This window comes from Eutrigla gurnardus, assembly GCF_963514095.1.
Source record: "Eutrigla gurnardus genome assembly, chromosome: 1".
NCBI classification, from domain to species: Eukaryota; Metazoa; Chordata; class Actinopteri; order Perciformes; family Triglidae; genus Eutrigla; species Eutrigla gurnardus.
The window spans coordinates 33,914,042-33,926,592 of NC_139915.1; the positions used below are offsets into that span (position 1 = coordinate 33,914,042).

Here is a 12,551-nt window from a genome sequence, read left to right on the forward strand (position 1 = left end):
ATTTGGGCACACCCATCTAGATACTGTTCTAAAAACTGTTTTGGCTTTGTTCTGAAAAATCAACCAGACCTATACATTTTCCCATTCAAAAAGGAACCATACAAAGAAACTGAAGTTTGACTCCAACTGGAGCAGATTTAATAATATTTTTTATTATATATATATATAGTTAGAACAGTAAAGAACAATTGTTGTAACAGTGAAACCAAACTGTAAAAACACAAGTAAAAACAGGAATCACTTCTAGAAAAACACACTGGAAAGAATTTTGAACATCAACTATATTTACACTTATAAAACAGGAATCACTTCGAGAAAAACATGCTGGCAAGAACTTCAAACATCAAATATATTTACACTAATGTGCGTCGTGCCACTGCTGGAAGCAGTTCTTTTTTGATGTGAAACACAGAGGGACCTGGCATTGCCTGCAGTAAACGGGTGTCTTCACCCTTGGCAAGCCAGCTTCCTGGCACAACCTGCAGTACCTCCTGGACTGTGTTGCATTGCTCCCATAGTACACAGGCATGCAGGTGAGTTGTGGTGGTGGTGGTGGTGGTGCTGAGCCTTCAGCAAACTCCAACATCTCTGCGGCAAGCTGCTCCCTGAAAGTCTTCTGGGTGTGTGGCTTCATCATGTTGGGCTCATTCCTGATCTTGAACAGCTCCTTGTGGAGAAGGAAACTGTTCACCACGGCAATGTCCACAAAATGGTAAAAGAAGGTCTTGTACCATTTCATGGTTTTGTGGTGGACGCTGTAGTATCCAATCAAAGCATCGGACAAATCCACACCGCCCATGTTTTGATTGTAGTCGGCTACAGCGTCTGGAACAGGTATGGCCTTGGTCTGCCACACACCAGCCTCTTTCACTTTCCGCTTCACTGTCCGTCCACTGAAGGCTTCATGCACTGTAGAGCACATGCTCACTTCCCGGGTGTCCATCCACTTCACAAACAGGAGTTTGTCGTTCCTAATCCACCGCAGATCTCCCCTCTCAGCCTTTTTGGGTAAGTCATTATCCTCAGCCTGTGGAAAACCAACACGATTCTTTCTTATGGTCCCACAACAGCCAATGTTTTTTTTTGACAAATCCTGAAAGAGGGCAGGGCTACTGTAGAAATTGTCCACATACAGTGTGTAGCCCCCACCGAGCAGACGAAATGGCAGAAGGTCCATCACCGAAGAGTAGCTCAGATCCTGGCCTGTTGTGAACACACTCTTACCAGAGTACACAAAGAAATTCCAGGTATAGGCTGTTGCGGAGTCTGCAAGCACAAACAGTTTGTACCCCCACTTTGTTGGTTTGTCTTTCATGTACTGCTTCATGCTGATGCGGGCCTTGGATGCCACCATCCTTTCATCAATGGAGATGTCCTGGTTCGGCTGGAAATGTGCATGGCAGGCAGTCATGATGTCAGTGTACAGGGGCTTAATTTTGAAGAGCCTGTCATATTCAGCTGTGTTCCTCTTGCGCTCATTCTCTTCATCCTCTCTTGGGTTGCTCAGGTGCAGCGACCACAAGATGGCTTCAAAGCGGTCCCGTGTCATTTTCTCACTGGGGAAGGCAAAGTTATATGGCCATTGCCTTCTCCAGTAGTCCGCTCTGTGATGCACTTTCACAAGGCCCGAGAAAATAATAATGGCCATGAAAACATAAAAATCACTCATGGTCAGTGCTCTCCAAAGAAACTTTTTTCCAGCCTGTAATCTCTTGACAGCGTTGGCATTAGTGTTGTCAATGATGGTACGGACAACAGTGGCGCTAAAAAAAAGCTGGAAGAGAGAAAAGGGGGACCATGAGGCCTTGGTGTCAAATGTGGGGCCTGGGATCCTGGCTGGCATGAATCTGAGTGGGTCCGGCCTTTTGTCTTTCTCCTCTCTGTTGTGCCACCTCATTTCTTCCCCTCTCACTCTTGAAGTGGCAGGCCCAACACGACCACGCTTTTGATTTGCCGATTTGTGTGACAATTTTCCTTTTCTTTTAGGTTGTGTCTGTTCAGGTGAGTCCGAGTCAGATGAGGATGGCAATGGCTGAGGAAGGGGAGCTGAAGCACGTCGAGTGGAGTGGCCTCGCAGTAGTTGAGAGATGGCAGCAGATGCTGATGGCCCTGGCTGAGGCTGTGGCTGAGGGGGTGGGGCAGATGCTGGTGCACAAGCACCTGGTGGCTCATAATCATCATCATCATCACTGAAAAACAAATATATGAATTATTTAAAATATAAATAAATAATATCTTAAATATATTCATTATATGTATGTATATATATATATATATATATATATATATATATATACCGGTACACTGTGTATATATATATGTGTGTGTGTGTAAATAAAAGAAAAACAAATATATTCATTCACTGGCCTAAAATGTAACTCCACACAGACAACAATATGATGAGGGAAACAAGCCCTGTACTGTGGACTTCAACAAACAAGTTTGAACGAGTTTGAGTGTGTGTATTTACTAAATTCACTGCAGGATAATAAGGTAGATAGATCAGTAATTTGACACCAAATCCATAAGTAATCAATAACAAAACAGAGATTACATACCTTTGCGGTGATGGAATTTGGTAATCTGAGTCACTGCTGTGGTCCGGATCGAGTTCTTGCAGCAGTAGGTCCTCTTCCTCTGACGATGAGTCGACAGGAATAAGTCGGGCGCCGCCGTCATTATGGAGTATGTCCAGTACCTCTGAAATTGTGTACATTTTTTTTTTTTCCTGTCTGCCATTATTACTTGTTGTGGTGTGTAAAAGAAAATGTCAAGAAAACAGAAAAAAACTATATCTAATTTGTCAAATCCGAAAGATAGATAAGATAGAAAGTGAAGTGAAGTGTAGAAACCGTGCGCTCTGTATTTTGGTGCGTAATGCCGGCGGAGCTGTCAATCACCCACGACGGTTAGAAGTTGGACATTTTGGGAGTCCATTGGTCAATTTGGATGATTGACACCTCTATCGACCCGTCAGAGCCAATATGATCGAGGTGCGTTCTCCATCTCCATGACAACTAAAACTATCCGCCAACTGACGGCCCTGGCTGAGGCTGCGGCTGAGGGGGCTGGCAGATGCCGGTGCACACTGTGCGCGAAGACAGGAGCTGCGTTTCAATAACGGTTTGAGTCGCCCTCGCTCACTTGCCCTCAGCCCTTGCTATGACGTCACACGGAGGCCACTTGGAGGGCGGAGGGAAGGAGGGCGGAGGGGGAGTGAAAGAGGTAAATGGAACACACCTGCCCTCGTTCACTACCAGCCCAGACAATCATGGATCAACCACACGTTGTTGGAGTAGCGCTATACTGCCTATTCCAAATTACACTAAATATGCAGAGACTCATTTCATTGAGACGAAGACATATTCTATGCTTGATGGCAATACGTCGGCTTATATTATTACACTTGTAAACGGTGGGCTCTGCCATAACTCTGCAACAGACTGCACAATTTAAGAAAATGAATTACATTTAATTTATTTTCTACTTTCTTCTTTCTTCTTCTTCCTTGGTGGTGAATAGACAGCAGACAATGGTGTTTGAGGTTCATTATCGCCACCGCATGGACATATTTTCCGTGCACCACTGCAATGCATTGTGGGTGATATACAGCTCTGAAGTGACTATCGTTGTTCACTCGATCACTCAGCCCTCAAGGGTCGATCTCACGGAGTTCACTTCAGCTGTTCATGGAATTGGAACAGCCCTTAAGATGGCGGCGGGGATTCCCCCGAGGACAAGGGCTTAGGGCAAGTGAGCGAGGGCGACTCAAACCGTTATTGAAACGCAGCTAATGGGTCCTACCTACTCCACCTTTCCTCCTGGAACCAAAACTTTTCCTGAACTGTCAGGAATCATTTCAAAGTGACACAGATGCATTAGATAAGCCGGTGGAGGCTGTGTAATGCACTTGAACACAAAACAGCGAAGGTAAGACATAACTCATGATTATGTCTGTAAAAAGTGATGTGTAATTTTGCTCTTCTTCGGCTGCTGTTTCAGTGAGTTTGGGGCGTAGAGTGATGAGACTTATACCGTTGGAATCTGTAGAGTACCAGCTTTCATATGACATGCTGTTTGTATCGTTAGCATGAAGTTTTGCGGACATGCGCCGTAAGCATGTTTTTTCTCCGTGCTCATTTAGATGCTTGGTGTCGGAGTTGTGTTTCGATTGGGTGAAAATGGTTTTCATGAGCTTGTAGCTGAGCTTCTTCCCGTTAAGAGGGTATGCTGCATGAATATGTTGCTACATGGTTAGCATGCCCTTATATGGTGTGTGTTGCAACATGCGCAGCTGCCCCCGGTACCGGGGGCGCTCGGGTTGAAGAGGTTAAAGTAAAAAAAAAAAAAGGTCAAAGACAAAGCTATTTGGTTTCTTGTGAGTATATACACTACACTTCCGATGCAAGGGGGGCGCCACCTAAAATCTTGCCTATGGCGCCAGATTGGTTAGGGCCAGGCCTGCTGGTACGTTTGAACACCATCTTGCCGTTATGGTCAAAACTGATCTCAAATAGTACACTTCACATCATCATCAAGTAAAGTATGAAAGGATGTCCAAGATCGTTTACTATATTAAATGCATGTCCTCGTGTTTTCTCTCTGGTCACTTGAGGGCAGTAGAGATCTCTGCCATGATATATTTTAAAATATTTCTACATTTTTCAAGTTCTCCCTTTTGCGCCTCTTCCTCTAGATTTATTACAAACTGAGCAACTGAACGTTTTCTCTCTTGTTCTTCAGCTCCACCTGCTCTAGAAGTCAATACGAATAATATTTACGCGTGTCTTCTCCACATGGAAACTCCTAGCTAAGTTCCACTATTACTAGCTTTAGGTTACAGTCTATCCTGTATGAGTTCTCATGTGTCGCTTCAGCTGTAGAATGAAAGTGAAACATTTACCACATTCTGAGCAGCTGAGAGGTTTCTCTCCTGTGTGAGTTCTCATGTGTATCCTTAAACCTCCACTCTGTGAGAACAATTTCTTACAAACTCAGCAGCTGAAAGTTTTCTCTCCTGTGTGAGTTCTCATGTGTATCCTTAAACCTCCACTCTGTGAAAACAATTTCTGACAAACTGAGCAGCTGAAAGTTTTCTCTACTGTGTGAGTTATCATGTGTGTTGTTAAATGTCCTCTCTGTGTGAAAGATGTCTTACAAACTGAGCAGCTGAAAGTTTTCTCTCCTATATGAGTTTTCATGTGTTTCCTTAAACTTCCACCCTGTGAGAACAATTTCTTACAAACTGAGCAGCTGAAAGGTTTCTCTCCTGTATGAGTTCTCATGTGTGTCCTTAAAATTCCACTCTGTGAAAAACATTTCTTACAAACTGAGCAGCTGAAAGTTTTCTCTCCCGTATGAGTTCTCGTGTGGCTCGTTAAATTTCCTCTTTCTGCAAAAGATTTCTGACAAACTGAGCAGCTGAAAGGTTTCTCTCCTGTATGCGTTTTCATGTGTCTCTTTAAACGTTCATTCAGTGAAAACAATTTCTGACAAACTGAGCAGCTGAAAGTTTTCTCTACTGTGTGAGTTATCATGTGTGTTGTTAAATGTCCTCTCTGTGTGAAAGATTTCTTACAAACTGAGCAGCTGAAAGTTTTCTCTCCTATATGAGTTTTCATGTGTTTCCTTAAATTTCCTCTCTGTGTGAAAGATGTCTGACAAACTGAGCAGCTGAAGGTTTTCTCGCCTGTATGAGTTCTCGTGTGACTCTTTAAATTTCCTCTGGCTGCAAAAGATTTCTGACAAAATGAGCATCTGAATGGTTTCTCACCAGTACTACATCTAGAATCACTTTCAGGGACTTCATCATTGTTCCAAGCCTTTACACCTGACTGATGAGTGGCAGGAGACCAGAGAACCTCACTGTCATCAGTCTCACATGAGTCTTCAGTCATGTCATCAGTATCTGGTTGTGGTTCCCGTCCTCCACAGTCCTCTTCACCAGCTTCTGTTTTCATGTGTTCAGTTGAGCTGCTGGCTGCAGCTGAAGCCAGCCCTGAGAACTGAGGCTTCTCTTCATCTTCATCTTCTTCACTCTTCACAATGACAAGAGTGACTGGGAACTTGATATCAGCCTCCTCCAGCCCTTGAAGCTGCTCTCCCTCCTGGCTGATCCAGACTTCCTCCTGTTCCTCTTTGATTTGTGGGGGCTCTGGGTCCTCCTGGTCCAGACTGGAGCCCCAGTCCTGCTGCTCAAAGGGAACCTCTTCTTTACACGCCATCAGCTGCTGGACGTCTGCAGGAAAACAGTAACAACACACGGAGATATGTAAGTAAAACAGCCACCTGTACATACAATGTGTATTCGGCCCCCATTCCCTCGTACACTCCCTGTGCACAGTTACAAACACAGGGTACTACCCTGGGACCAGGGACCCGCAACTAGGGATGCACAATATTGGATTTTTTGCCGATATCCGATATGCCGATGTTTTACAACTCATTTGGCCGATGACCGATATCGATATCTATCTATAAATTTATACAAACTCGTAACGGATGATGGTTCTTCGAATGGACAATTAAAGTGCAGTCAGCAAGTCTGGCAGATCGAGTCACATTTTGAATGTTTTCCAACACTCACGCTCTCAGTAACGCGCGTTACAATGCATTTTAAACCCGAAAACAATTGACTCTACATTCGCGATGGCGAGATGGGCATACGCTCCACTTTTGGAAGGGTGTGAAAGTCATAACGCTTTTGGTGCGAGTTTAAAACAGTAGGTTTACTTCAAAACACGAGCGTCAGACGCTGTCAGAGCGTTAATGAACAGTGTTTTAGAGCTCCCCTAAATGTCTCAGGTAGGCTTTCAGGTAATTTCACAGCAAAACACAGCGCCTTCAGGGTCATTAAAAAAGATGTACGGCAAATCTGGAATGAAAAATGGCCCTGTTATTTCATCCCCGAATCCCATTCATGAACACAATATCTAATATCAGTTAACGAGACGTTTTCTGTTCCTCGTTTTCCGTTTTTTAAACGAATAACGGGATACGAGTCATTTTCCGTTTTTCGTTCTTTTATTTTGAAGCGAAAAACATCACATCCTGCTGTGTAATGAGCTGCATTGAACACAAGAAGATCTATTGAGAACATAAAATCCATATTTCCTTTTATTTTGGCAAAAAGTAATGCAAAAGTAATGTAAAAGTAGTGTAATGCCTTACAATTCAAAGACAGTAATATTGTAATGTAACTTTGAAATGACAGTAACAAGTAATAAATAATGCATTACGCATTTGAAGTAACTTGCCCAACACCGTCTATTGAACACACCCATTTAACTGAAATACTTTAACAGTGCATTTCTATTAGGGGTGTCAACGTCTACACGTGTAAATGGGTACACGGATAATAAATCATAACCGTTTAGAAAAATCAACCGTTTACACGTCATTTTTCCTTCCGGATCCGGCCCACGAAGGAATATTTACTGGCCCGTTTAGTGGGAAAAAACATTACAAAATGCTGGCCGTATAGAGGCCGATATGAGCTGCCCTCTCTCATCTCCGCGCAGCACAGTGTAGACTTGCTCCGCAAGACGCGCAGCCACAACAATCCTCACCGCGCGCCCCGCTACGCTCTTCTTTGTGTACTTTACGCGCTTGATGTTGTTCTGATGACCGTCCGCCTCGTTGAACCACCACGATGTCGCTTTCTACTTTGAAAACTCGGAAAGTTGACATTGTATTTTGATAAGCTGCTGCACTCTTCAGACTCGTGGTGTGAGCAGAACCGGACCGCTACCGGGCCGGTATTTTATAATAAAAATGCGGCTGTGTGTCTCCCTCCAAAATCCGCTGCACTCGCGCTGCCTGCTCGCACAGATCCGCTCGTATTCACATGCACTGATGCAGGTCGAGTGTTGACTAGAAATATATGCAGAAGGCACTCCTTCAAAACAACATCAAGCCATGCGTGTGTAGTATTATATGTACAAAAGACAATCGGGCCGAATCGGGCAATCAACCGGCCCTCATTCAAAACTAACGAATAACCCTGGCATACATAATGGGGCACAATGTTACGTTGGAAAACACACACCGCTGACATTTTAAACTTCTCCCTCACTCTGCAGCAAGTTGAAGTAGGTGACGTGTCGCGTTGCGCACGCAATCCTCGGGCATTTAATCTGATTCAATCAAGGAAGCAGCCGTCTTTATTTATCAGTTTAATATATCGGCGTGTTATCCGATAATACGTTTTAATGTCAATGTCGGCCGAAACCGAGACCGTGCCGATAATATCATGCATCCCTACCCACAACCCGACCGTTGTTCTAGTCTCAAGTAGGATGTTCATCCCATGAGTGTAAAGTAGGTCGTAAATACTGGCATTCTGAGTGAACAGTGAAGGATAGTCCGAGTTCTGACCCTCACAACCAGTTGTTACAGCAATAACCACAGACAGCATCCCTTTAAAGACAATACAGTAAACTTTAGCGATATCAAAGATTAATAACACCACAATCAATGAACAGTTATTCTACGACGACTGCAATAGCATCATGCAGACAAAGCATGTGTGTTCAGACAAGGAGTATACAAACCAAGGAGTCACTTTGTGTTTTTTTTTGTTTTGTTTTTTTTTTACAGATGCCGCCAGATGTTGGATGGAGAACCTCGCCCAGTTTGAACTCGAAGGTGGACTTCTGTGTTCATCAAGAAACTGATCCGCGTTCACGAGTGACAGTATCAACCAAAGCATAGAAATCCTATCAGTGAAGCGAGAGCCCACCGTCTCCAAATAAATACATTCAAACTTAGTCTAATACTGAGAGTCCACGGTTTTAGGGATTTAAATCTTTGATTGGGGAACGGAAACATCGCATTTCTATCTTGTTTAATTTCTGGAACATCACATAAAACATGGAACCAGCCTGCTGTAGCATATTGTCAAAAATGTGAGTATTATATGCTGATGATGGAGCGTTGTGGATAAGAGGACGCTATATTGAATGCACCTAGCTATCAACAAAGAAGAAAAATGAGCATTCGAATGGGGTTTTTATTCATCTGTGGAGAAGACTCAATTCATATGCTTTTCAAAGAAAAGAGCTAATCCTACGTTAGAGCTCAAGCTATATGACCAATCCTTAAAGCAAGTTAATACTATTAGGTACCTGGGAGTGTGGTTTGATGTCAAGTTAACATTTAAGGAGCACATTCAGAAGATGGTTGAGAAGTGCAAAAGGGTATTAATGTTTTAAAGTGTTTATCAGGGTACAACATGGGGAGCTTCTGCGATGTCCCTTAAAATGTACGGTATATTACACTGAGAACTTGACAGAATGCGGCTAAAAGTCTGAGAATATAAGGTGGTGCATTTAGAACCTCTCCTATACCAGCGCTGCAAATGGAGACAGGAGAAATGCCATTAAACCTTTGACGGCTACAATTGAGTACGGCTTAGTGGGTTCATTTAAATGGACATGATGCATCACACTCTACTAAGAATGTCCCTTAAATATCCATCAAATATCATGGGAAGTTCAATTTAATCCAGCAATTTAATATTAACGATACTGTAACTGATAATCCGAAGAGTAGAGCCGTTTTCTGTTCGGACTTCTATAGAAATGTATACAAATCAAAATATTGCCATCAATCAACCACTACATTTTTGAACTCTTACCGTCCGTCCAATCTCTCAAGATGATAGGAAAGTCTGTGATGACCCATTATCCTTGCAGGAAATCACATTCGCTATTAAACATTTAAAACTAACAAATCTCCTGGAGTTCATGACCTTTTATCCAGCTTTTACTCGAGATCTAGCTCCCTTTCTCCGTGAAGTAATATTTGAAAGTGTTGAAAAGTGTTGCTGTATACCTCCTTCACTGACCCAAGGCTTAATTACATTAATCCCCAAACCCCAACAGTTTCCACTGTTTATTGATAATTGGCGTCCTATCTCATTACTAAACACTGACTACAAAATGTTTGCCTCAATAATTGCAAAACGATTAAAAAAATGTTTCAGACCCTATTATTGATGAAGTCCAATTATATTCGACTTGCCTTATAATTGATTATTCATTTTTATGTCCTGATAGTAGTTTTATCTTTTTCTTGGACTTCTAGAAAGCCTTTGACACAGTAGAACATAACTTCATATTTCAAACTATTGAGAAATTTGTTTTTGGTGATTTTTTCCATAAAGCTGTTAAAACAATGTACTCCAAAGGCAATAGCTCTATCCGAATAAAGAATGGGACATCGCAGAGATTTGAGCTGCAAAGAGGCATCCGGCAGGGCTGCCCTGCCTCTTGGTCCAACTTTGTTGACAACCTGAATTGGGGAAATACCTGGAACCTTCCTTACAAATACCTCCTTACGAGGAGAAGTCTCTTTCAAAATCATACATAGGTATTATCCTGATAAGTAATATCTGCTCGGGTTTAAGTGTGTGTGTTAACTGTCCTTTTTGTGGAATATCTCCAGAAACAATGGTGCACCTGTTCTGGCAATGTCCCTACTAGGGTTGGACGGTATACCGGTACTAATTTGGTACCGGGGTACTGAGGCATTTAAAACGGTACCATATTGCATTTGGACGGGACCGGTACTTGCAGCGCCGCCGGCAGCGCCGCAACAGCGCGGCGAACTCGCCACGTGACGTCACCGCGTTGTAACTACAGCTGAGAGGACGAGGAGCGAGCCGCAGCTTGGGGAGATAAAAGGAAAAAGCAAGCAAGCCGGAGGAAACGGCTAGCAAGTTAGCTAGCAACAAACGGAGCAGGAGGAAAGCTTGGAGAGAGCGCGAGCGAAGCACGGAGAGGAGAATAGCTGCTGCACCCATCACCACGCCGCAACTTGCGGACAAACCAGCGATATGGCCGTACTTTAGCTTAAAACAAATGCGCAAAGCGAGGCAGTTAACGCCGATGCACCACTGTGTAAACGGTGTTTAAAACATGAATGGCTAACGGCGGAAACACCTCCGCCTTAAAAGGACAAGCCCCCAGACCTGCACACTGAGCTCAGGGAACGACAGGTCATTTACTCAGGAAGAAAAGCCACATTCAGTGCATCACCAACATAAGTAGCTCTGGAAGAAAAAAAAAGAGCTGGTTTATTTATATTATTATATTTTATATTATATTATTGTATTTATATCTAAACATTTTTAAAAGTGTGCATTAGAAAAGCTTGTCTTTGTGGTATTTTATTTTATTTGCTGATTAATATGTTATTGTTCTAAGATTTTCTATTAAAATAAAGTCAGTATTGACATTTTTTGCGTTCACTTTTTATTTTAAGAAGTATCGAAAAGTACCGAAAAGTACCGAAACACATATTGGTACCGGTACCAAAATGTTGGTATCGTGACAACACTAGTCCCTACACCACCACTTTCTGATATAATAAAGGTTCAGTCAAAAAAAAAAAAAAAGGAGGAGAGGGGCAGCAGGGCAAGATGGCGGACGAGCCCGCGGAGACGGAACAAAGGAAGAGGAAAGAAGACAGCAGGAGGGAAACCTGGCTGGAACATACAACAGCTGTCCTTTATCACCCAGACGCCCGGAGAACGAACCCGGGTTCGTCGGCCGCGGCACAAAAACAGCGTAGCGGGTTAAGAGCCCTTCATGACCGAGGTGGTCTCAAACACATGGAACGGGACTCGGCGGTCCGGTAAACGTCACACACCGAGAGGGATTCTTTCAACACGCACGGCAGCTGTCCGGTCTCTGTCCAGACAAACACTCTTACCTGAGACCGCTTCACGGAGCGAGTCCGGTCTGTGAAAGTCCGTGAAGGCGTCCGGCGGGGTTTCCTCGGGCTCGTGCGATGACCGTTGTCTCTCAGGACGCGCTCCCCCTACACCCTCCGGACCTCCAGCCACGATGGAGCCTAAAGTCCGGCTCGTCTGGCCAGTGTGAGCACTCTGTTCCGTACTGAGGACGGTCCGCTTCCTCGGCCCGGCACGCTTGGAATGTTCAACTCGGATCTCCTCCCGCTATAGAGTGGCGAAGTCCCGCCCCTTCCGGTAGACTGCCATGGGACCTCTGAGATCGTAACAACTGTATGGTAGGCTACGGAAGCCCTAAACGGCCATGCATACATACATTTTATTTCATCCGTTTTCCCGTGATAACGATATAATTTCCCTCTGTTTTCCCGTGATAACGAGATAACAAATGAAACGTGATAGGCGAGATTTCAAATTCGGTAAAGTTGGAAAGATATTCACAGACGAACTGACCATAAAGAGACCCTTGATGTGTGTAGTGATTTTGGAGTCTCTGTAGGCCTACTGTATAACAGTGGAGTTATTGATTGTCACGCAATTTGCAGACGGTCCCTGCGCACTCGCCCGGCTGCCGGTTGCGCATGGAGATCAATGTTCTCCGTTCAGCTCGCAGGACGGCTTATTTATGTAAAAAAATCGGGGTTTTGGTGCTTGTAGCTCGTAGTCTATGATATTACGGTGAGACAGAGGCATCATTTGTGTTTGAAAAACGTTTCACTTCTGATTTATTGATCCCGGAACTTCAAAATGATCTCGTTATCACGGGAAAACGGAGGGAAATTATCTCGTTATCACG

General features: G+C 43.7%; 1 protein-coding gene across 1 annotated transcript; it reads right to left on the reverse strand.

The window, feature by feature from the left end:
* Window positions 1-262: 262 nt before the first annotated feature.
* Window positions 263-11,850, reverse strand: LOC311026526 (piggyBac transposable element-derived protein 4-like). Its single transcript, XM_084030140.1, has 4 exons — window positions 11,716-11,850; window positions 5,774-6,238; window positions 2,559-2,700; window positions 263-2,189 (listed from the first exon to the last, which is right to left on the reverse strand). Exons 2-4 carry the CDS (start codon window positions 6,222-6,224, stop codon window positions 359-361), a joined length of 2,424 nt encoding a protein of 807 aa, XP_083886266.1. The 5' UTR covers window positions 6,225-6,238; window positions 11,716-11,850; the 3' UTR covers window positions 263-358.
* Window positions 11,851-12,551: the final 701 nt, after the last annotated feature.